Below are 25,177 nucleotides of genomic sequence, written 5' to 3' on the forward strand. Positions count from 1 at the left end.
AATAAATCAATACAATTAATGTAATTAATGAATATCATAAGTATAATTATAGAATGAAAAAAAGAATAGTCCCTTAAGATATTGTGTTTATCTAAGTTATTCCGATATCAATAAAAACTCAGAAGTCAGATATTGGGGTTAAAAAAACAAAAACAAACAAACCTGATAGATCCAAAGAGCAGTAGAGAAATGATGAACTGACCCTACCTTTCCACACTTCACAGATCAAAAAGGCCGTGAATCTCTTTAAGCCTCTTCCTGTATCTTCCTGTGCCCCTCTATCTGGGTCCTCCAAACCCTCTATGGCTAATATTAATAATATTTATTAATATTGACTGACTCACTGACTTCACTCTCTGTAGGCAGAGTTTTCCTATATCAGAAGCCGCTCTTGAATAACCATTAAGAGTCTTAATATTAATTGTAAATGGTTAGCTGATAGCTCAGGCTTGTTACTAGCTATCTTTTACATTTAAATTAACCCATATTTTTTATCTATGCTTTGCCACTTGGCTCAGGACCTTTTCTCAATATGGCATACCCATCTTGCTTCTCTCTGCCTCTGCCGGCAACTCCTCTGACTCTACCCTTCTTCTTTCCATCATTCTCCGTTTGGCTCTCCCACCTAGCTTTATCCTGTTCAGCTGTTGGCCAGTCAGCTTCTTTATTAAACCAATCATAGCGATATATATTCACACAGTGTAAAGGAATATTCCACAGCCCTCTGATTCAAGGTAAACTTTATTGGTAGTCAAGGAGTGTCAGTGTGAACAAATATCCTGCAACAATGGTTTCCTTTCTTCCTCCTGTTAGTCCCAACTTCCATTTCTTATTGCATATATTCTTTACCATCTCTATTTCCCACTGCCTTTAAGATCACTTGCTCCATGTATATCACCATGTATAATATAAATATGCATATAAATGCATACCTATTAATATATGGATATCTATAAATATATATATTTAAATCTAGATTGCACATATGAGAGGAAGCATATATTATCTGTCTTCCTAAGACAAAGCTTACTTTGCTTAATGTAATGATTTCCAGTTATATTCATTTTCCTACAGATGTCATGACTCCATTTTTCCTTATGGCTATATAAAATTTTATTGTATACATGTACCACATTTTCTGTTCATCTCTTGACAAACATCTACTCTGGTTCCCTTGGCTATTGTGAATAGCACAGCAATAAACATGGATGGGCAAGTGACTGTGGCATGCTGGAGTCCTTCCAATATATGCCCAGAGTTGGCACAGCTGTCATTTTTTGAGGAACATCCATACTTATTTCCATAGTGGCTATAAATGGTTCCTTACACCTCTTCCCAAGGATCCTCCAGCATTTGTTGTCTTGTTTTCTTGATAACAGCCATTCTGACTGGGGTAAGATGGAATCGAAGTGGTTTTCATTTGCATTTCCCTTATGACTAAGGATGTTGATTTCTTTTTAAAGCTTTTATTGGTCTTTGTGCTTTTTCTAGTGAGAACTTTCTGTTCATTTCATTAGGTCATTTATTGATTGGTTGATTTGGTGGTTTTTTTATTTTTTTATTTTTGCTATTCTTTCTACATGCTCAATATTAATCCCCTGTCCAATTTGTAGTTGGCAAATTTTTTTTTCTTTAGACTTTTTCACTTTGATTGTTGCTCCTTTGTTTTGTGGAAGCCTTTTAATTGAAAACACTTCAACATACAGGTGTGGGCAAGAGTTTTCTGAGAACTCCAAGAACACAGGACTCAATCTCAAGAATCAGCAAATGTGAATCTGTAGTTAGATGGCTTCTGGATAGTTTAGAAACGTTTGTTCTTCCCAATTGAAGCCCTTGTTGAAACACAGTGGTGATAGATGGTTAAGTGCATTCACACCGTGGCTTGTCACTTTTTCCCTTAGCAGAACTGTTAACGTGTAATAGTGTGCTCAGATTTTGTCATGCCCACATGAGTGTCCCCACACACACACAAGGCTAGCAAAAAAGAAAGAGAAAGTTAAAAACATCTAAACACACACATACACTGTCTTATCTAGTTAAACTTTTTATTAAAACTTTTTTTAATAAACCTAATTTTTGTTTTTGTTTGTTCTGAATAGTTCTTACAGCTCCATCCTCAGATGTTTCTGCTCAGCACAGATGAAAGTACAGTTAGTCTCCTGAAGAGCCATTTTACTCAGGCCCCGTCTGATCTCCAAAGGAACCAGGAACAGATTCTACATACACTTGCTTCAGAACCCCCAGGGTTAAGTGATAACACCAGCTACCCCCACTGGTTTGATATCAATGATTCCAAAGTCCAACCAATCAGAGAGAACGCTATCGCACAGCAGTTCCAGGGTAAAGAAAGTGCCTACATGCTGTTTTATCGGAAAGCCAAGCTGCAGAGGCCCTCCGAAGGTACGGGAGAGAAGTGTTCTGATTTTTCTTGTTAGTGACTCCAGCAGACAAGCTTCCAGTGCTGCCTGAAGTCGTGTCTTTTGAAGAGATGGATTTGCCTGGGTGTCTTTACATATTTTAAAACTAATACTAGTGTGCCAAATGAAATCTATCAGCATGTCATTTAAGTTTTCCTTACTTATGCATATCTTTATTTAAGCAGGAAATCATACTTTATTTTTCAGTTTGTCATTTTATGAGAAAATGTCTTACATTTTTCTCCTCTTGGTCATAGTTGCGTTTTTCAAAATTGAATGTTCTTGGATGGCATATGTTGTTATTATGGTGGCAAACTTGAGTGCAGTTGCCCAGGTTTACACTTGGCTCTGTCATTCAGCCATGTGTTGCTTTTGAGTTGTACGTGGTCTGTTTTTTTACTTTGCTTTTTACACTCCTGTCTCTTCCATTTCCTCAAAGTATTATGTTCTTCAGCAGTTGAAGTATAATTGAAGCACTCTGTTGAACCTTCTGAGAGAGCTCCTACCTTATAGTTTAACCATCCCAACCTCATCATAATAAATAATAAGTATTTATAATAGAAACTATTACCATGAGTAAATCAGTAAGATGGTTTGATCCCTTGCCAGAGTTCTCTTAAAAGTAAAAAAAAAAAAACAAAAAAAAACTGCTGCTGAATGTGGTGGTTTACACCTTCAATCACAGGACTTGGGAGGCAGAAGCAGGCAGATCTCTCTGTGAGTTCAAGGCTAGCCTGATTTCATAGCAAATTTCTGGCCACCCAGGGTTATTTAGTGAGACCCTGTTTCAAAAAAAAAGAAAAAGAAAAAGAAAAAGCTTCTTAGATTGGCAGAGCTATGATTAGCAGTAAGATAATATTCTTAGAAAATGGGAATAGCGATCCTTTTTATAAATAATAAAACAGTTATTAATTTGCATGAAAAAGAAAAACTAACTTTCTAGATCTTGAATATACATGACAACTGCGAACCAGAAAGCCTTTGTCTTTGAAAGAAGGAAAGAGATCCCAACCTAGTGGCATAGACCTGTAATCCCAGCTACTCAGAAAGTGAGGCAGGAGGATTACAGTTCAAGGCCTGGCTGGGCAACCTAGTAACTCTGCAGCCTAGAGGGTTACAGATCCAAGTGCAGCAAGAGAGAAGGAGGTCAGGATAGTGGATGAGTACTTAATACTTAAAGGTATTGGTTGCCATCGTTATCTTTATAATCATTTCTAGCTAGAAATCGCCTTCATACCTGTCTTAATTATTGCTGTGAAGACAGATGACCACAGCAGCTCTCATAAAGGAAAACATTTAATTGGGGCTGGCTTACAGTTCAGAGTTTAGTCCATTATCATCATGATGGAAAGCATGGTGTCATTCAGGCAGACATGGTGTTGGAGAGGTAACTGAGAGTTCTGTATCCGGATAGGCAGGCAGCAGGAAGCGAGAGTGACACAGGGCCTGGCTTGAGCATCTGAAACCTCAGAGTCCACCAGTGACACACTTCCTCCAACAAGGCCACATACACTAACAAGTGCACACCTCCTAATATGCTGTTCCCTGGTGACCAAGCATTCAAATCTATGGGTCTGTGGGGGCCATTCTTATTCAAACTACCACAATATCTAACAGAAAAAGGTTAGGGACTGGAGAGGTGGCTCAGTGGTTAAGCTTACTGGCTGCTCGTCAGAGGATCTGACTTTTGATTCCCAGCACTCACATAATGACTCAAAACTGTCTGCAGCTCCAGGGAATCCAATACCCTCTGCTGGCCTCCACGAGCCCCAGATACACAGGTGGTACAGAGGCACACATGCAGGCAAAAAAACTCATGCTTGTTAAGTAATTTTTTTCAAAATAAAGAAAAATATTAGACTAATTATGCTACTTCCTAAGTACACAACTGTTCAGTCACATATTTAAGACTGTGGGAATACGAAGTGAAAAAGCAAGCTACCAGTTTGCTGACTACATTTCAGTTTTTATAAAATGTATGTGTGGGTGATGTCTTGGGGGTGAGACTACAGGTAGTCCCCTCGTATACTTTGAAAATAACTTTCACACTAGTCATGGTGATTCATACATATAACCCCAGCACCTGGGAGCCTCAGGCAAGAAGATTGTAGTGAATTCAAGACCAACCCAAGTTAAATAGTTTCAGGCCAGCCCAGGCTATAGTGGGATCCTTTATCAAAAAAAAAAAAATTGATTTCTGGAATTAAAAACGATTTATGTATTTTAAGTGTGTGAGTGTTTTGCCCTGTATGTATATGCACCATGTGTGTGCCTGGGTGCCCTGGAGGCCAGAAGAGGGCATTGGATCCCCTAGAACTTGAGTTACGGAGGGTTGTTGGACACCATGTGGGTGTTGAAAACCAGACCTGGGTCTCCTGGAAGAGAAGCTCTTAACTGCTGAGCTACCTCCAGCCCCAATTTCTGAGTTTTTAGAGTAACCAACTGTTAAATTTATAATAGGGACAAAACTAGTGAGTGTTTTTTAAACAACAACAACAGAATGCTCAAAGAGAGTTGAAACAATGGGATTCTTCTAGATCAACCTAAAAAAAAGTTATTCTCATCTTTTTGTTGTTGGTGGTGCTTATCCAGCAAAACTAAGATTGAGAGAAAAATCTGTTTTCACTTAACTAGTCAATGATAGTGCCCCTGGCTTCCAGCACAGTTGTGTATGTGCATGTCTGCTTGCGTGCATATATGTGTGCATGTATCTGAGGGCATCAGACCCCTGGAATTATGGGCAGTTGAAGCTGCCTGAAGTGATAAGAACCAAACCCCAGTCCTATGCAAAAGCATCAAGCACACCTAACTTCTGAGCCATCTTCAGCCCCCCATATTTATTTGAGAGAATGTCTTTCAGTGTATCCCAGGTTGGCCTCCAACTCCTTGTGTCTCAGCTTTCCCAATGCTGGAATCCCAGGTGTGTATTACCACACCTGACCTCAGACTTTTATCCTGTCTCCTTAGCAACCCAGTTTTGTTTAGTCAAAACAAATTAATGGACAGTTTTGTTCACAGCTCGAGCCAACCCAAGATACAGGGTTCCATGTCATTTGCTGAAGGAAATGGATGCAGCCAACATTCAACTGCACATGAGAAGGTAGTTTGAATACATTTGGTGTTTGCAAAGTGTTTCTGGAAAATACTCGTCAGTTTGGGACATAAGCATTAAGTATGAAAGTTCACCAAAATACATATACCTATCAACTAGTTATAGTAAAGATACTATTTATCCATATGTAAGAGTGAGTAATAACATAGAGTAACCATTGCTAAGTAGCAGTCAGAGCCTAGGAAGTCTAGAGACGTGATCACAAGCTTGCAGTTGTGCTATAAGAATTGTGCTCTGCCTGGCCAAATGATTCCCTCAGTTTTAAGTAGTTGTAAGAACTAACACATAGTGACTGAAGACTAGAGGTGGGTTGATTGCAAAGGGGCTTAATGTCAGTCTAGGGTAGATGGGTGGGTAGATGAGGACTGTAATGGCTGGACTCAGTGGTTAAGACCACTGGCTGCTCTTCCAGAGGAACCTTGTTTCCAACACCCACACTATGCACACAACTGTCTGTAACTCCTGTTCTCTGGGATCTGTGCTCTCTTCTGGCCTCTGAAGGTACTGCACACATATGGCCATGCATATATATACATGCACATGTGTACGTATAAGCAAAATACCCAAAATAAAAATAAAGGCTTAAAATAGCTGAAAGCATGACTTGAGAGCATGGCTAACCTTGGACTTTGGAGACTGTTCTGCTGTTGTATTTGCTTTCCAGGGGTGTCAGCAGAGTATTAGGAGAGGGAAATGGATGTTTCTGTGATCCTCCTGGGTGTTGAAGGGGCAGATAATGTAGCAAGCTGTGTTCAGAAATTTTATCCTGGATTTGTAGCTGGGAGTGAAAATAGCAGATCCAGCGAATGAGACACCAAGATCAATGGAACTCTCAATAAAAGCTAAAACATTGAAACCCGTTAAATGCAGGAAAAAAAACCTGTTAGGGTAGCAGTTGCAACTTAAGAAATAAAAACGGAACAGCAAAAGCTAAAACTAAAGTCCTTAGTGTGGCTTTATTAATGTTCCTCTTGATCAGAATAGAATGCATCTAAAGTACTGAGGCTTGGTGGCAGCTTCATTCCAGCCCAGCACTGGTCATTCTGCCTAGGAGGATGAGTTTGGTGCCAGGCTTTGAGTCAACTGAGTGTAGGCCGAGAGGAGCAGGAAACAGCTTGTCACTCAGGATTTCATCCTGGAAACAAATGCTGGGAAGATCTTCTAACAGTTGTCGGCATCCTCTGGGAAAGCCTCGGGAGCCTAGTGGAAGTTGGGGATCCACCTCTGAACATGTGTGTGGGCATTCAGCATTCTGTCTGTCAGTGTTTGTGACAGGACTGGAGATGGCTAACAGTGTACAGTTTCCATGGAAACAATTTTCTCTTAGAATTCATGATGCACTTCCAACTGAATGTATGCTTTGTGTTGAAAGCCAAAATGAATCATTTTGGCAGGCAGAAGAAAAAGATGTTACCAAGGTAGGATGGAGAACTTGCTTGTATTAGTAAGACAACTATTTTTGCTTTGAGATAGGATGTTACAAAAACATAGTATATGAATGTTTTTTATGTCTCTAAAGGGCAGAATGTGACTCTGCAAACAACAATTTTGAATTGCATCTCCATCTGGGTCCTCATTACCGTTTCTTCAATGGGGCTCTGCACCCTGAAATCTCTCAGACAGAGAGTGTGTGGGATTTAACCTTTGATAAAAGAAAAACTTTAGGAGATCTCCGTCAGTCAATATTTCAGGTAATTCTTATTTTTTCTCTTAACAGAAACATTGAGGTCTATTTCAGGCTGGCTATATCTGCCAGTGCATAAATGAACCAAACCTTATCTTACTTGGAAGTCTGGGGTTTTGTTGTTGTTCTTTGTTCGATTGGTTGCGTGGTTGGTTTGATTTGTTTTTAGATAGTATCTCACTATATAGCCCAGGCTGGATGTGAAACCACAGTTCTCCCACATCAGCCCCCTAAGTACTGGGATCACAGGTTTGTGCCACCATTGTAAGTCTTCAGAAATGCATTTCTGTATATTTTCTCAGCAGCTTTTGAGGTGATGGAGCCTGATAGATGACAAAGTAAAATAGTCTCTACTTTTGCAAAACAAATGAAAGAGAATTGCTTTTCAAAAGAAATGAGAGGAAAAGTTGAGCCTAATACTTAAAACAAGAACCACTGAACAAATGAAGATATCTAGTTTTGTATTGTCTGGTGTTAGGTCACTTGACTGCTAATATTTGTATTTGTTGTTCTGGTGTGAACATATTAGGCAAGCCCTTAATAGATCCTTTTGTTTGATATTTAGCTCTTGTTTCTATGATTTTGAGATGGTGTCACTCTATAGCCCATGCTAGCCTCAGTCTCACAGTAATCCTCCTGCTTCAGCCCCCCAAGTGTTGGATTTACAGATGTGATTGACCAGACAGGAGTTTCATCTAGTGTTCATCTCCAGGTCATTGATTTGCCTGTATTTCAAGTCACAGGACAGTGGAGAGGATCCTCATTTTTACTCATGATGCTTTCATAAACATCATTTCATTTGGCTCTTCAGCCTCACCAGGGCAAGCCAGCTCCATTTTGAAAATAAATTATATCTGAAAGCATCCAGTGTTGCACATGCACAGACATCTAGTTAGTATGGTAGTGCTAGGACCTCAGCCCTGGTCTCTCCTCCTTCTACCTGGTGTCCTGTCCCTTAGCCCCACTTCCTCACCCCTCACTACTTCCTGATCAGAGGATTTAGAAATGGAAACTCTGGCCAGGCTTAGTGGCACGTGTCTATTATCCCAGCATTTTCAAGGTGCGGGCAGATCAGGAGTTCAAGGTCAGTCTCAGCTACACAGTAAGTTTGAGACTCCATGTCAAAAAAAAAAGGAGAAAAAAGAAGAAAATGTAAACTTGGGGCAAGAGTGCCCCAGAATAAATTTAAATGAATTCTCTAAATATTTGTATCTATCACCAAAAGTATCAACTTTTTCTTTTATTTTCTACTAAGAAAAGCAAACTAGTATCTTTTTTGTTGTTTTGTTTTTGTTTTTTCGAGACAGGGTTTCTCTCTGTGTAGCTTTGGAGCCTGTCCTGGAACTTGGGGCTCTGAGCTTGTGGTGGGCATTTCACATTGAACAGGCCTGACTTGTCTCTTGAGTATTGTGCTCTCTTTTCTCTGTTGTCTATCTAGTATTTCAAGCACACATCTCTGCACATTGTTACCTCAGATATAAGCTGCTGGCAAGAGACCAGGAAATCAACACAGTAAATGACTCTTATAAACATCTTCTAAAACAAAATGTCTTGGTTTTTTACAAGAAATATCTTACAATGTTATGAAGAAAGCCTAGAGTAGAAATACCATTCTGATACTATTTCAGTGCAGTTCCTACAGTCCTCAGGCTCAGGTGTAGAAACTTAGCAAACCTCTGGCCATCCAGTAGATAACAGATCCTGTGCTTGTGTGTGGTGCCGGTATAAAACTCTGGTCCTCATGCAAGCTAGGCAAATACTGTACCACTGAGCTGCACTTCAGCCCAAAATAAAAACTCCTTTTTAAATTTAAAGTAGGGGCCTTCCTTTCTAGCATCCCTGGAGCATTCATGTGGGCTAGAGCCAGTGTCGCTTTTCTAAGCAAAACCATAGCTCTTTGGGGTAGAAATTCCTAGGCCGGCTTGGTCCTTACGTTGATTAAGATTGTTTAGATGGCTATTAGGGTTTTTCCTTATGCATCTAAATTCTTCAGTCTGTAATGGATGCAGTCAACATCTTCGGACTCGAATAATTTATCAAATGATGTTTCTTTCTAAAATGCTGGTGTTGGTCAGGGACAGGAGTATTCATTTGCTGTTCTTCCTGAGTCAGGGCTTGTGCTGCTCATACGTTATAGCTCACTGTTTCTCCACTCTTAATGTTCTTTAGCTATTGGAATTCTGGGAAGGAGACATGGTTCTTAGTGTTGCGAAGCGTGTGCCAGCAGGACTTCATGTATACCATACCCTCGATGGTAAGATCAGTAAGGAACATAGCAACTCATTTTATGTGTTTATCTTGGGAATTTATCTGTAATTTTCTTTGTCAGTCCTTTTCTGCCTCTTACCTTCTTTTTAAAATTGCATTTATCTGTGTGTGTGTGTGTGTGTGTGTGTGTGTGTGTGTACACCAGCACAAGGGTGTGCACATGGAGACACAGGAGCCATTGGAAGTCAGAGGACAACTTTCAGGAGTGGATTCTTTGCTTCCACCATATGGAAACTCAGGTCATCAGATTGTCAGCAAGTATCTTCCCACTGAGCCATCTCAGTAGCCCTTCCATCTTTTGATTGCATAGATTAGGGTAACATTGTGAGTTTTAAAGAAACAATCTGTCCATCTTCCCAATATGGAATGTTTTATACATTTTGAAACTTAAGGCCACCATTCTACCAAAACTTTTAAATTATATATACGTATAATTTACATATGTATATATAACCACAAATGATTGAGCAAAATGGTTTAAAACCATTAGAATTTTTTTTATGTGACTTTGTTTTTCCCACTCAGCTTCAGTTTTTGTAGCAGACAAAAACAGCTCTTGAGAGTTTAAAGGCATTTACTTCTCTGAAATAACAACAAACCAATGTGAGGATGACAGAGCAGTAACATACATTTGGGACCCTGCCAGATAGTGTGACAACTAACCCCTACAGCAGATTGGTGGTGATCTGGTGCCATTTGGAGTCTATGCCTAATCTCAGGTGACATGGGCCTGACTGTTGACTTCTGTGTACCCTCCTGTCCTGCTGCTGTGCTAACAAAACCATATAATGATCCAGATAAAAGCAATACAAAATACTATAAATAGTAAAAAAATTAATGCTTTTTGTGATTTCCTTAATAAGTGCCTTTTCAAATACACATTGGAGAGTTGCAGCTCTCCCTTTAACTTAGCTGCATTTGGTGGTCATGGGAAATGAATTGACTGTCTCATCATTCTAGGAGATGAACTGACACTGTGTGAAGCTGAAATCGCTGATGGGGAAGACATCTTTGTATGGAATGGAGTAGAGGTAAGAAAAATGGCTGAAGAAATATTCATGGTAATTTAGGGTGTTTGAAAATTCCATTACAGGGCTATCCTGGTTGGTAGAGTGCTTGCCTAGCATACAGGAAGCCTTGGACCCAGCCCAGTCCCCAGCGCTACATAAAACCAAGTATGATGATGGCACACACTTGTAATCTCAGCACTCAGGAAGTAGAGGCAAGAAGATCAAAGTTCAAGGTCATCCTCAGCTACATAGCAAGTTCAAAGCCAACCTGGGCAACCTGAGACTGTCTCATTCCAAACAAAAAAGTCATTATAATGAAATTTTATTCAGCATGCAGTTAGCCATTAAAAAATTACTGTAATGGACAGGATGTAATGAACACATGTGATCCCAGCACCAGGGAAGCCTGAGACAGAAGAACTGCTCAAGTTGAAGGGCAGCCTAAACTACATAGTGAGTTCTAGGCCAGCCTAAGATATGTGTCTAAGAAACTGAAAAGAGGTGCAAGGGAAAAATGGAGGAAAGGAAATTGCTGGAATGTTCAGTACTTTTGAGGTCCTGTCAGCGGTAGTTGTTAGATTAAATTAAATATTTTGATGACAGAGGAGATTGTTCCTAGGTAAAGTGCTTGAAGACCTGAGATAGATCCCCTGACCCCAGGTAAAAAAGCCAGGTATGATGACATGCTCTTGTAATCCCCACACTGGGGAGGTAGAAATGGGCATATTGCTGGGGCTACTGGCCAGCCGGCTTAGCCTGCTTGGTGAATTCTAGGTCAGTGAGAGACTCTGTCTCAACAAAAAGGAAGGACACCCAAGACTGTCACCTTGGCTGCACACACTCATGCATATATGCATGTGTTCGTGCACACCTGTACACACAAATGCACACACATAACAGTAACTTATTGAGCACCTCCGTTTTACCAGACTGTATGTCACGTGCTAGATGCAGAGATAGGTTAGTCAGCAATGGCCTTCGTGTGCAAATAACTGCACCATAGGCTATGGGGGTGTGAGTGTGACAGCTGTAGGGATGGGGAAGAGTGTGGCCAGCACTGCTGAGGTAGGGATGACGGAGGAGTGAACACTATCTCAGAAAGGAGTGAGGCGCATCTCTGCTGCTCTGTGGCCTGTCCTTATCCTTTGACTTTCCAGGGGCTCATCACTACCACTTGGCAGCTCATAAATCTCTCCTTTCAAGTCAGAAAAGATGGATAAGAGAAATTTTCAATGTAAAACCCAAAGTTGTTCTTTCAGTACTTAAAAGGCAGTATGAAAAAGCGATTAACTATTTCAGTTGGAAAAGATGTGGGTTGTGCTACAAGAACAGGCTTTTGCTGTGGTAGGGTGTTGTTTTAATTTGGCAAACAAACTTCCCTAGTGGTTGTGTTGATGTTGTTGCAGGTTGGTGGAGTCCAGATTCAGACTGGTTCTGATTGTGAGCCTCTGCTGATACACATTCTTCATCTCGAAATGAGTGGTGAAGAAGGCTCAAAGTGTGAGCAGTTGGTGGAGTCGCCACACGTCTTTCCAGCTAGCGCAGAAGTGGGCACTGTGTTCACAGCCTTGACCATTCCTGTAGGCGTCCTCCTCACGAACAGTGTGGAGTCTGCAGATGAAGAGTGTTGGACTGCTATTCCCAAGGAGGACATGAAGAAGACATTCAGAGAACAAGGTCTCAGAAATGGAAGCTTAATTTTGGTTCAGGATGCAGACAGTGATGATAACAGGTAACTCACTGAAAAGAGAAAGGGAAGAACTTTCTTTTTATTTATTCTGTGTGTCTTTTACATCATATATCTTTCATTTCCCTATCCCTTTGCATCTGCCTCCACCTTTGTACCCCCCCCCAATAAAACAAAATTTAATAGGAAAAAGGGAAAAAATTAAAAATCTCGTCATGGAAGCTGCAGTGTGACACAGTGAGTCACACCGTGAGCCCCTGTGTCCACGTATCTTTACTTGCAAGTGTTCCTCGCAAAGAGTCATTGGTCTGGCTCGAAGACTCTGGTTTCTCTTACACTATCAATGCTGGGTCCTCACTGGGACTCTTCTTGGATATCCTGTTGTTGCCTGTGTTATAGAGATCCTGCAGCTTTGGTCCTGCAGGTCAGGTTCCTTCATGTTCTCCAGCAGATCATAGATGGAGTAGATGTGGGGGCAGGCCAAGTCATAACCCTGGTTCTGGGCCTAGGCAGCTTCAGGGTTGGTCCTCCCACCATGGGGAGAACTTTCAAAGTAATCCTAATTACAGCACTACCCAGTAGAACTCATTTATACGTGTCCCTTGAAGCCGGGTATAGTACTACATGTAGTAGTACATGTCTGTCATCCCAGCACTTGGGAGTTTTAGACCAGTCTTGGCTACATGGTGAGTTGAAGGTCTGCCTGGGCTGCATAAGACCTTATCTCAAAAAAAAAAAAAAAAAAAAAAAAAAATCTCCTTGAAAACAAGCACCAATTATTTAACTTGGGATTACCCTAAAAAGGTAGCTGGTGTTGTGACAGTGAGTCAGTAGAGTGTGGTCCCTTTTCTTTAGTCACTTTAAGAGATACATGCCTGGTTTAGAAAAGTGATGCCCAAAGAAAGTAGAAGGACTCATTCTTTCAATGTCCTTCTTTACTTACAGTCTGTTGCCCAGACAAGGGAGGTGGACCTCCAGTGTGGACGAGCTGAACTGGCTCCAGGTGAAAAACTTGTGCCAGTTAGAATCTGAAGAGGAGCAGGTTCAGATAGCCGCGACCATGCACACAGTGAGTAGATGGCCATTAGCCTGGCTGGCAGTGTCTGGCAACAGAATTTATATTTATAAAACAGGGTCAGTCTTTCAGAACAGCGGTGTCAATTGACACCTGAAGTCTTACTGCCTTTATTACTGCTTATTTACTTATATCAACCAGTGGCCTATTTCAAAGCAGTTTGTGCTCTTTTACACTCCTAACCCTAGAAGTCTACAACTAGAATATGGGACTCATTGCTGGCTCATGGAGTCCTCTGGATTTTATAAACACGAAGATCTGTTGTCAAGGATCTTCTCTGCATTGTTTAAAGTGCACATGTGTATGTGCAAATGTATATTTGTTTTTTTGGTATTTGTGTTGCCAAGTTTTTGCTTTTATCCTAAGTTATTCTTTCTATATATATACTGTGTCCTACCAACTGCCCTTAGAAGGAATTTCTCCAGCTCCATTTGAAGACTATAATTCTAATTTTCTTAAAAATAATCTCAGATAATTTTTTTCTTTCTTTTTTTTTGGGGGGGGGCAGTGTTTGGGTTTTTGAGACAGAGTCTCTCTGTGTAGTTCTCACTGTCCTGGAACTTCCTATATAGACCAGGCTGGCCTTAAACTCACAGAGATCTACCTGCCTGTGTCTCCTGAGTGCTGATATTAAAGCCATGTGTTGCCACACCTGGTTAGGAAACATCTATTTATATTTTCTTGTTACTAGCTTATTAATGATTTTTTTTCTATAGCAAATTAAACTAAGTTGTTTTCTTTTATACTAATTTATAATTTCTTTAAATGTTTTCCTTTACATTTGTTTATTTGTGGGAACAGGCATGCATGTGGAGGTCAGAGAACAGCCTGGAAGTTGGTTCTCTCTCTCCACTATGCAGGTTCCAAGGATCAAACTCAGGTCATTAGGCTTGGCAGCAGAAACTGCCTCCCTGGAGCCATCTTTTCGATCCTTGACGTTATAATTTCTTAAGGAGCATTATACTCGTTGGTTGTCTTAGAAGAACAGTATAGGACCAGTGCACACTAGTACCTGACCCTAGCTGGAAAGTGCTGGGGATGCCCTTTGTCACTTGAGTCTGCTGCTGCTCAGCACCATGTGGGTTCTGGTGGAGGACTAGGTGTATGCTCTGACATCACTTTCACCTCTGAGTTTTACCAGCATTTGATCCCTAGGGGATATTACCCTAAAGTGAGCTAAAAAGAAAAAGAATCTAAAAGTCACTTAAGTGGAAGCCATAGTCATCTTGGATTGCTGTTATGCGCTTTTATCTTCTGTTGCGGGGGCCCAGCTCCATTGTCCCCATTGTGAGGAATGGGCCTGTCCACTATTTCTTTCCTTGACTTTTACAGGTGAGTGGTCGTCAGCTGATTACTTTCCAGTGAGACCTGTTTCTCTCATTTCCCATGGTACCCTTTTATCCCGTTACCATCAGTTTGGTGAGGACAGTCAGGATCTCTTCTGAGCTTTTGCTTTCAGTCTTACAGAATGACGTCAGAGTGGCTAAAAACTCTGTAGACAGACACAGATGTCATGTAATATGTCAGATGACCCCTGCGTGTGCACACCGGTAATCTTCATTTTCATCTCCATCCATTGAACCTATACACAGTCATTAGTTTATTTCTCTATTTTAGGTGGTGTTTGATATTCGAATTAAAGCCATAAAGGAATTAAAATTAATGAAGGAACTAGGTAATCATTTCTATTTGCTTTTTGGTTTTTAGCTTAATTTAATTTTGTTTTTTTATTGAAAAATATGGAAGAGTACAAAAAATAAGGAAATCTCTCATACCTACCACCCAAAATGGACAAATGTTAATATTTTTTCATGTGTTTGTTTTTAATTGAACCATAAAAAGTTTTCTGTGTCCTTCTCAAACTTATCCCTTTCTCCCCAAGACAATGAGATACCTGACTCAAATGTATTCACTAGATATCATAAAATCCATTCAACTTGAGTGTATAATTTAGTGACAGTCAGGAATGTATGGATATAGAAGATCACAGTCCAGTTTTAGAACATCTCTATCATTCCAGAAACATCCATGGGCTTTCTGTCTCTGTCAGTTTATTCTCTGAACATTTCATATAAATGGAGCCACATGGTTCGTAGACTTTTGTGTCTGGCTTCTTGCTTAGCACACTAGTCTTTGAAGTCTGTCCATTAGTTAGAACTTTCCAAACAGTTTATCCCCTTTTAGTTCTGACTGCCATTCATTTGTAGAAGGTTCACATTTCATTAGACTTTGGGAGTAGTGCTGTTGTACACACTTGGATGTGAATCTTCATGTAGACATGTGCTTTCAAGGCCCTTGGTTAGACTTAGAACATTTTAATACTGCGAGTCATCTGGCAAACTTATGTTTATTTTTATTAGAAACTGCCACATTTCCAAAGTGGCTTAAGTATTTACCATTAGTAAATTAGTTTAACTAATTTTCAGAACATTAAGTAGTGTGTCAAGGTTGCAGTTTCTCCACGTCCTTGCTAATGTTTGTGATGGTCCCTTCTCATTGTCATTTTAGTGAATATAAATGGGTATCTCATTAAATGCAAGAATTCAAAATTAATATACAGGAATCCATTAAACTTTTATCTGTCAACAGCAAAAAACAAAATGGACATTAAAATGGAGAAAACTGTATTTATTTATCTGGGTTTTGTTTTGTTTTGTTTTCTTTTGGATAGGGTCTTACTATATAGCTCAAGATGACCTGGAACTCAAAATCCTCCTAGCTCAGCCTCCTAAGTATTAGAATTACAAGTGTTTGCCCTGGTGTGCTTACCAGAAAACAGTAATAATGTCATAAAGTATCAAAGATATGTTTGGAAGATATATGTAGAATCTATACCATGAGGACTAGAAAACGTGCAGAGGAAACTAAAGAGAAATGCAAGTAACTGGAACAGTGTGCCACGTTCACGAATCCAAAGACACACTATTGTGAAGAGCTTATCTCCCTAGAGTCAGTGTGTTCTCACTCAAAACGATTAGCAGGTTTATTTTTACAAGATAACGCCATTCTAAAATTTGCATGGAAATATAAAGAATTGAAAGTAACCAAGTATGGTTAGTCTCAGCACTTGGGAGACAGAGGCAGGCAGATCTCTGTGAATGCATGGTCAAACTGGTCTACATATAGCAAGTTCCAAACCAGCCAGGGCTTCATAGTGAGACATTGTCTCGAAAACTGCAGCAACAACAAAAGCCTTAAAGTAGCCAGGACAGCTTTGAGGAAGTGCTACCGTGTATGGCTTCAAGACTTCCTCTTTGTCCTGCCTGTTGGTATCTGGGAAGAGGCATAGAGCTTGTAGATGTGTGTAACTCACTTTTATGTACAATGAACAAAGAATAGTTTTTGCACCTTTAAGACTTTAAGGCTTTCAAGAAGAAGCCAATGTACCATAGACAAGTTATGGATCATTTGACTTCTATATATGCAGATATAGACTTCATCTTTACCCTCCATCTTATAAAATATTAACTTAAAATCAATATAGAACTAAATGCTAAAACTAAAAAGAATAAAATTTCTTGGAGAAAATCTTGGTGACTTTACTATATGGAAAGGATTTTTTTTTTTTTTAAAGCACACTCAAACCATGAAAGAATATTAAAAAAAAAAAAAAAAAAAAAAAAAAAAAGTAAATTACCCAGAGTCGCCATGATAAGTTCTCTTCAAAGGACATTTGAAAAAAAAGCTACAAACTAGGAGAAAAACTTATAAAACACGTGGTTTAGACTTGGATAAAGAGTTTACAGAAAGTACTTGTAACCCAGACAGAAGATATCCCAGCCCAAATTAGGAAGGCCTGCCTGTGAGAGAAGAATAGTGTCAGGAGCCACTAGAGGGAAGTCACAGCACCTACACCTAAGTAAACATCCAATCCCAAGAGAACCACCTGTGGAGTTGCTGTGTGCAGGGACTAGGAAGTGCTATATTCTCTTTGGAAAACTTAGATGTAAACATTTACTTACCAGTTATATTCCTAGATACTTACTGGAGAAAGGTAAAACATACAACCTTATAAAAACATAAATGAGAGCGGTGGTGGTGCCCACCTTTAATCCCAGCACTGGGGAGGCAGAGACAGGAGGATCTGAGTTTGAGGCCAGCCTGGTCTATAGAGCGAGTTCCAGGACGGCCAGGGCTACACAGAGAAACCCTGTCTCTTAGACTGGATATATATTACTCTAAGTAAAAATACATCAGTCAAGTTTATCAAAGGCATATGGTTTATAAAGAACCCTGGCTCGATACTGTGCCCAGTAACTAATTTCCTCCTCTCGACACCTGTTCTCCCTCCACACCATGTCTCAAGCAGCAAGGGATCCTCTCCACTTTAGGAGCTAGATCCTGCCCTCTGTCCAAGCTCCTTCTGCTTTTCCACTACCCTAAAGCTATCTATCTGTGGGTCTTGCAGTCAGGGCCTGCCTATCTGTGACCTCATTGCCAGCACTCTGCTTCTTCACAGCAAACTGCAGACTGCCTTTGTGAGTCCCTTGCACAAGCCCTCGTCTCCCTGGAGACTCTCCATGCTCTGTTCTCTGAACTTTCTTGCCTTTGCACTCTGTCTTCTAGCTTGTGCTGTTCCTCTGCTCTTAACTTACACATTCTCTGTTGTTCTGACCGTGGAGTCTCAGTCTTCCTGCTTTACTCATAATACCCTGGACTCTGCAAACTGCCTTTTGATTTGTGCCATTGCCGTTCACCTCCCATTAGATGAGGCTCTGTGCGGGCAGAGGCCATGCTGCCAGGCTTACCTCTGTACCATAGCTTCTAGCCCGGTGCCCTGGCACAGAATACACAGAAAAGACTTGTTGAGGGAAAAGGAAAGTTGGTTTTCTTTGTTCATAACTGAGGTAAGAGGTTGTCTTGCTATGTTGCCCTGCCTCAACCTTGTACTTCTGGGCTTAAACAACCCTCCTGCAGTAGTAGGCCAAGTAGATGGCATGCAGTATCATACCCAGCTGGGACTGAAACAAATGATTTTGAAAACACAGTATTTAAAACCTACTTTTTAAATTAGGGAAATGCTTTTATCTACTTCTTTAGCAAGAAATGTGTACTTAAAATGTATACCAGCTTCATAACAGCATAATATACGAGACAGAACTCTGGAGTCTCAGGAAGAAAGTCTTCACTCTAATGAAGTTAGATCATTTTAAGCTTGTGCCATTCTTGCCCATTGAGAAATCTTGACACTCCTTCCTTCCAGTTCATGCTTGGCTTTATAAGAATTCATTTTGGACTGAAAACTTAGTGTGCTCCTTCCCTGAGATCAAGAGTCTGCATCCTCAGCAGCACATGCTGGCCTCATCCATTTGCTAAGTATATTTGAAATGCAGGTGCTCTGCTTTGCACACTTGCAGTTTGCTTGAATTTCAGTTAAGTAGTTCAGACTTCAGTGTGTCTTTGACTGAAGCATGTCCATAGTTATCACTCTTCGGTGCACAGATGAGACCAGTCACATCCCTTCCTTCAAGTCCAGTGGTGATTGGCTAGTGCATGTCTCATGCATTTCCGCATACAGAAAGCAAAGCGTGTGTAGTTCTGCTGCCTCTTCTCCCGGCTGTACGCCTACCTGACATCATACAAAAATGGATCATGAAAGAAGCCCCCAGAGAAACTAAAGTCACAGTATAGAAGCAGCTGCTGTCCACAGAATGGTGACATAGCTGTCACTCAGGAGGCTCCAGACATGCAGCAGAGGAACTTGCTGAAGGCACACTCAGTGACCTAAGTGAGGATGGCAGTTGTGACAAGAAGTGCAAAAGCAGCCCGGGGGAAGTGATGCTGGAGAAAGACTTCAGACTGAAAGAGCTCTCCGAGATGTCTCCTGACGTTAAACACAGAAAGAGAGTCCTGGGAGCCGAGCTCAACTCCGAAGTCCGAGCACTTGCCAAGGAGCAGGAAAGCTGCTCATGCCTCATCACCAGCTGTCCTGGGAGTGGAAGACAGTCCTTGTCCACATTCTGGACCTATTTCCTTGTTTTTGTTTTGGAGACCAGGTCTTGCTGTGTAGCCCTGACTGGCCTGGAATTCACTATGTGGAGCAGGCTGACTTCAGATTTTTAGCAGTAGTTCCAAATGCTTATAATAAGTAGGGTGCGTACTACCATACCCTGCTTTAGATCAGTGTTCTGCAAGACATAAATATTCGGCTGTTTCTAGTGTTTTAAATGCATATGTATTCATTTCACTTTTTTTCTTTTCCTAATATCTGTGTAACCTTAGGATTTGTAATGTTTGGGGGGAAACATGCTGAAGTCATTGGCTAGTTGTGATTTTCCCACTGAACCATTTCAGCTGTTTATATAGTTCTGCATGACTGCAAAGTGAAGGATAGCCACCAAAGCTGGCCTTGAATCCATGACCCTTCTTCCTTGGCCTCCTGAGTGAGCACTGAGATTACAGACACAGTATAGAGCCACTGTGTTCATCCAGAGTTTTGCTTTTTGGGGGCTGGGGGCTTGCTTATTGTATTTCCTGTAATTAGTGTAGTGAGGGATTGCTTCGGAGCTCTTTGTTTAGTAATTAACCACCTTCTTTTCATTCACAGCTGAAAACAGCTGTTTGAGACCCATTGATAGAAACGGGAAGCTTCTTTGTCCAGGTAAATCTTGGCAGCTTTCAAAGACTAGCAGGTGGACAGAACATGTGGACAGTAAATAATGGCTTCGATATCTCACATTCCTAAGTTACCTTTGGGAAACTGACTTATGGACATATTTCCATCCAGGCATCTTATTTGTTACACCGTTTCTGTTTTCTTAAGTAAAACTCCTTCTGATGCTGCAGTCCTTGCTGTAATCATGGTGTTGTCTAAGGATCTTCATAACTTGACTTCTTAGTCTCTGCTTGTTTAGTCCATTGTGATACCAGTTATGAATAGTCTGTTTCCTGACACCTCTTGTCGTCAGACCTGATTCAGCCATAGATAATTTAATGACTGATGGTGCTCCCTTTCACAACTTTAAATGTGGATGAAGCGAGTCCATCGTGCAGACTTTTTAATGCATGTAAACAAGTCTTTGGTCAAGTTATGTTAAGTATGAATCGTGTTTGTTAGCATTGTGGTACAAGATAATGAGACTGCTGTAGGAATGTGGAAACTAAACATAGCCCCTGTACATGTGATACTTCCATATGAAGCACAACTCACCTTTTTCTCCCAATAATCTATTCTTTAGAGTGTATATAAAAATCTAGCCGGGCGGTGGTGGCGCACGCCTTTAATCCCAGCACTCGGGAGGCAGAGGCAGGCGGATCTCTGTGAGTTCAAGGCCAGCCTGGTCTACAGAGCGAGATCCAGGAAAGGCGCAAAGCTACACAGAGAAACCCTGTCTCGAAAAACCAAAAAAAAAAAAAAAAAAAAATCTAGTAATGGTGTGGTGCTGGCTGAAACTAAGGGCCTTGCCCAGGATAAGTACAGATTCTACTGAGCTACAGCCCAGCCTTGATCCTCTTAGGTTTTCAAAGAAAATAATGTCATTTTGCTACGAGAGGTAGGAATTCAAAATATTCACTTGGTTATCAAATTTCTTCATAGTACCAGATGCTTGGACTTTGGAGGAAGCAGAGGTGAAGATGGGGAGTTCCTTGGGACTTTGTCTGGGAAAAGCACCAACTTCCTCTCAGGTACAGTAAAGCCCAGCAGAAGAGAGTTTGACCTTTCTTGCTAGAAAGTCTTTATTTTGTTACTGATACATTAAATGCTCCAGGAGTGCTGTTTTTCTGTAAAAAGTTACTTTTAAATTTCCTCAAAATTTTTATATTATTAGACTATGTATATATTTTCCTGTTGAAACCAAAAATACTATTCCAAAGGATATTTCTGAGGTTCCTTTTGTGGTTGGGGAAACTGTGTAAGGTTGAGTGGCCACCAGTTTGAACAAGTAGATGTTATAAACACTGACTGGGCTTAAGTGAGTCTTGCAGGGATGTGATAGCTGTATACCGACTTCCCTCACCCTTGTCCTTTTCAGCAGCCCACAAAGTGGACCCCTTGCCAGAAACTGCCTAGATAAAGAGCTGTTATTGCCATAGCTTCATTACTACCTGAATCAGGGCAGCCTGGACTTTGATCCTGTTCCCTGTGGCTCCTGGATCCATCTAATTACTTTCCCAATCACTGCCCTTCAGTCCGCTTTCCTTGGAATGCTTGCAAGTATCAGGCATGACAAGCTGTGACAAGTGAGGTAGATTAAAATGATGGGGACATTTGTTAGGCTTCCGGTGATCATGAGTAGCATTGTAGTTTTGCTTTCAGAAAAGTGAAGTTGTTACTTAAATGATAACGTGAAATTATTCAATATGATCTTGTTTTCACAAAATTTGGTGCTTGTTTTGTCTGCCTGACTGCATGTTTTTGCAACATTGGGTTAAAACTCGGGCCTTAAGAATGCTGGGCAAGCACTCTGCTCCCACCACTGAGCTTGTTATTAATGCTCTATGGACATTTAGCTCTATTTGTGTGGAAATAAATAACAGGTTGTAGGAGATTTCAATTCAGGGGAAATTATCTTCACACTTCTGTCTTGCTCATAGCTGTTCCTGTTTTTTGCTCTGGCGAGTGACATTCATCCTGGGGCGGAGATGGAAGTCATAGTAGAAGAAACACTCTCTGTGAGAGATGTAAGTAATGAGTTTGGGCTTGGGGGCCATGCTGTCCTCAGCCGGGATCTGGAAGTCAGAAGCTGAGGGCCTGCACAGTATACTTCCAGGATTTGTTTGTGCTCTTTAGAAGGCAATTCAGAAAGCTGGTGAACCAACTGGAACTTTTAAATAAGATTATTATTGTTCTTTTTACTTTTCTGATTATCAGCAATACTATAGAAATTTGAGCTATGCAGACAGGGTGGCACACCCCTGCATTCTCAGCACTTGGAAGGTGGAAGAGGCATCTTCATCCATATGGGAGTTCCAGGCCAGCCTGAGTGACAGAAAACCCTGTTTCAAAACAGCAAGAAATGAATTTAAAAGAAAAATATTAAAATCCTTCATTGTTTCTTATCCCACTACTATTAACATTTTGATATATTTCCTACTTAATATACATAAAAATATCACACAGCAGGGTTGAATGTTTTTGTATGTTTAAGTGTATTGAGAAAACAAATGAAGAATTATGTTGTTGTCATTAAGAACTGGGATTTTTAGTAAACTAGGAGAGTCTGATGGACTGCATCTATTTTCTCTTTGGACATAGCTGCTAGGCTTAGCTACTTGGTTCTAGAAGGAGGAGCCAGGACATCCTGTAGTAAGTGCTGGTTCTCTGTCTAGGACAGGAAAGTGTATGCCAAGCTGCACCGTCTTCACAAAAGACAGTGAAGCTTCCGTGGAGACTGAGGTCCACTTATCAAAGTGGGACGATTGGACTTCAGAAGAAGAACTAAAATCCTATGGAAGGAAGCTTACAAAATTTCAGAAAGGTGTTTGAAGAAAAACCATTAACCATGGTGTGCTGTTATCCAGACACTCAGGAGGCTGAAGTGGGAGTATTACAAGTCTGAGGAGCCTGAGCTACCTAGTGAGGGACAGGCTAGGCAGGGTTACACAAGCAGAGTCCACATATATGTCCTCACCCACATGCTTCCATAATGCAAACTCTACAAGAAAATAACTGGTTACCGGCCTGTAGTAGATGCTAGGGACCAAAAAAGTCAGACGTGTGTTCACTTTCCTTCTTAAACTAGACCTTGAGTCACTGACAGACAATGAGAAGCTGGGTTTTGCTTCCCTTTGCTCTTAAGTAATTTCACTCCAACTTTGATCTTTTGGATGAGTTTGGTTTAGAAATGTTTTTCCTGAGGAAGTTGGGTGTTGTTAATTATGCTTTTGTTTTCTTTAATCTTTGGCAAGTGTCTGGTGTTTTACATTGTGCTGTGAGGTCACTTCCACAGTTCTTTCCTGTGAGTTTGTATGGGATTTTCCTAGGTGTTAGTTCAGGCTGGAGGATTCCTAAGTGGTTGTGTATGTAAAACTTGGTCATGTGTACACTGTTTGTCCTTTTAAGAAGTCAGTGAATTAAATGTCTGGTTTGGTCTGTGTTGCTGGTTATTTAACCCTTAGTGGCTGAAATTACAAGTGTGTGCCACCCACAGGGCCTCGTATTGTTAACAGAACCCAAAACTAAGCCCTGGTTGCAAGTGGCAGGGATTGTTTCTCTGTCCAGATTGGCCTACCTTGCCCCTAAAGGAGAGCTAGCTTGTGAATAATCAAAATTCTGTGTGTCTTTATCCAAGAACAATGAAGTAGATAATCAGACTTTAATTAGTCCTGGGCTTAGAATCCAGGTGTCTCCTCACACTATGTAGATCAGAAGCAGAAAACTAACACTGAGGGTAATTTTTTTTTTTTTTTACAGTGTTTAAAGATAATGCTGGAGAAGTCAGGTCAGCAAGGTAAGCTATTTACCCTGATAATATAATCTTATCCACATGCTTTAAAACAGTTATCTGGAAGCTTCTTGATGAATTCTCAAGCTTTCTTCCTTCTGTGGAAGTTATGGAAAAATATTTTACAGAGTGTGAGGAAAAAAAATAGCTTAAATCTTGTGACTACATAACAAATTCTGGTTCTTATTTGCATACTTAAAATAATGGCAAATTAGTGCTAAGTAAAGATAACTAACATTGCATCCAGCAAAGATGTAACAGAAAGAAAGCTAAGGTTTCTACCACCTGGGACTGTTCTGGCAGGTCTTTTACTGATTTTTTAAAAAATCACAGTAATTCAAAATTTAATTACACCCTGTTTATTTCTGTATTTTGTGTTGTAAATTAGAAAATACAATGCGAATGAAGAAAATAAGTTGAGGATAATTGAACATGCTTCCCACCCAGAACCGTGTCAGTAAGCTTAGCAGGGCACCATACTGACCTGCTGGAGTGCTCTCCTGTTCTCAAGCCTCTCTATAGGCAGAAGTCCTGACTCTGTCTCAGGAGGGAAGTTAATATACTCTCAAGGCAAGGCACTCCTGCCGTGTATGTATATGCAGTGTGTGTATGTATGTGCAGTGTGTGTATGTGCAGTGTGTGTGTGTGTGCAGTGTGTGTGTGTGTGCAGTGTGTGTATGTATGTGCAGTGTGTGTGTGTATGTGCAGTGTGTGTATGTGCAGTGCTTTGTTCATCCTCAGCAGCAGCCCTCCAGCATAAGGATCTCCACCTAGTTCCAGTTTGTGATGAGGAAGCTTCAAATAGGCTTCAAACAGCTAGAAGACATTCCCAGACAGTCAACGGGGAGCATTTCTCTGCTTTCAGAACCCAGCTTCTTGTCATTGTGCAGTACAGTGAAGAGATGGTATTCATTTGTAACTTACTTTTTTTTTTTTTTTTTTTGAGACAGGATTTCTCTGTATAGCCCTGGCTGTCCTAGAATTCACTCCGTAGCCCAGGCTGGCCTCAAACTCACAGAGATCTGCCTGCCTCTGCCTCCTGAGTGCTGAGATTAAAGGCCTGTGCTACTATTGTGAAACTCATTAGCGATTTTTTAAAAGATACTTAGATTAATTTTAAAAATTAGTGTAAGGGACCAGGGTGCTGCCCCATCCCCATAATTCCAGCCTTTGAAGGCAGAGGCAAGAAGATCAAAAGTTGTATGGCGCACACCTTTAACCCCAGCACTCAGGAAGCAGAGGCAGGCAGATCTCTTCGAGTCCCAGGCCAGCCTAGTCTACAGAGTAAGTTCCAGGATAGCCAGGGAGCTGTAGAGAGACCCTGACTCAACAAACAAACACAAGTTCTAAGCTAGACTGGCAGCATAGCAAAGCCGTGTCTCAGAGCAAAGCAATATCTGATGACTTATCTCAGTGGTGGAGTACTTCCCTAGCATGTTCAAAGCGCTCGATTTGATCCCTCCAGCCTCCTGCCCCTCCAAACCCTAAAAAAAATAAGGAAAGGAAGAAGGAAGTTAGTTGACAAATCTTAACTGTGTT

General features: G+C 40.8%; 1 protein-coding gene across 10 annotated transcripts in view; it reads left to right on the forward strand.

The window, feature by feature from the left end:
- The window catches only part of Usp40 (ubiquitin specific peptidase 40), a 78,067-nt gene that overhangs the window by 34,426 nt on the left and 18,464 nt on the right, over positions 1–25,177 (forward strand). For 8 of the 10 annotated variants that reach the window (XR_008220949.1, XR_008220950.1, XM_052750484.1 and 5 more), the window contains 12 exons: positions 2,100–2,400; positions 5,436–5,517; positions 7,049–7,220; positions 9,383–9,467; positions 10,442–10,512; positions 11,898–12,223; positions 13,124–13,247; positions 14,871–14,928; positions 19,801–19,854; positions 20,791–20,879; positions 21,789–21,875; positions 23,608–23,644. Coding sequence is in view for 8 of the 10 variants with exons in the window: in XM_052750484.1 (XP_052606444.1) it covers positions 2,100–2,400; positions 5,436–5,517; positions 7,049–7,220; positions 9,383–9,467; positions 10,442–10,512; positions 11,898–12,223; positions 13,124–13,247; positions 14,871–14,928; positions 19,801–19,854; positions 20,791–20,879; positions 21,789–21,875; positions 23,608–23,644 (1,486 nt within the window). In the remaining 2 variants the exon portion in view is untranslated. Of the gene's footprint in view, positions 1–2,099; positions 2,401–5,435; positions 5,518–7,048; positions 7,221–9,382; positions 9,468–10,441; positions 10,513–11,897; positions 12,224–13,123; positions 13,248–14,870; positions 14,929–19,800; positions 19,855–20,790; positions 20,880–21,788; positions 21,876–23,607; positions 23,645–25,177 lie in introns of those variants that run through there. The other 2 variants (XM_052750490.1, XM_052750491.1) reach the window with 2 other exon arrangements.

Source organism: Peromyscus californicus, unplaced genomic scaffold (genome assembly GCF_007827085.1).
Source record: "Peromyscus californicus insignis strain IS unplaced genomic scaffold, ASM782708v3 Scaffold_21__1_contigs__length_65335640, whole genome shotgun sequence".
Taxonomy (NCBI): domain Eukaryota; kingdom Metazoa; phylum Chordata; class Mammalia; order Rodentia; family Cricetidae; genus Peromyscus; species Peromyscus californicus.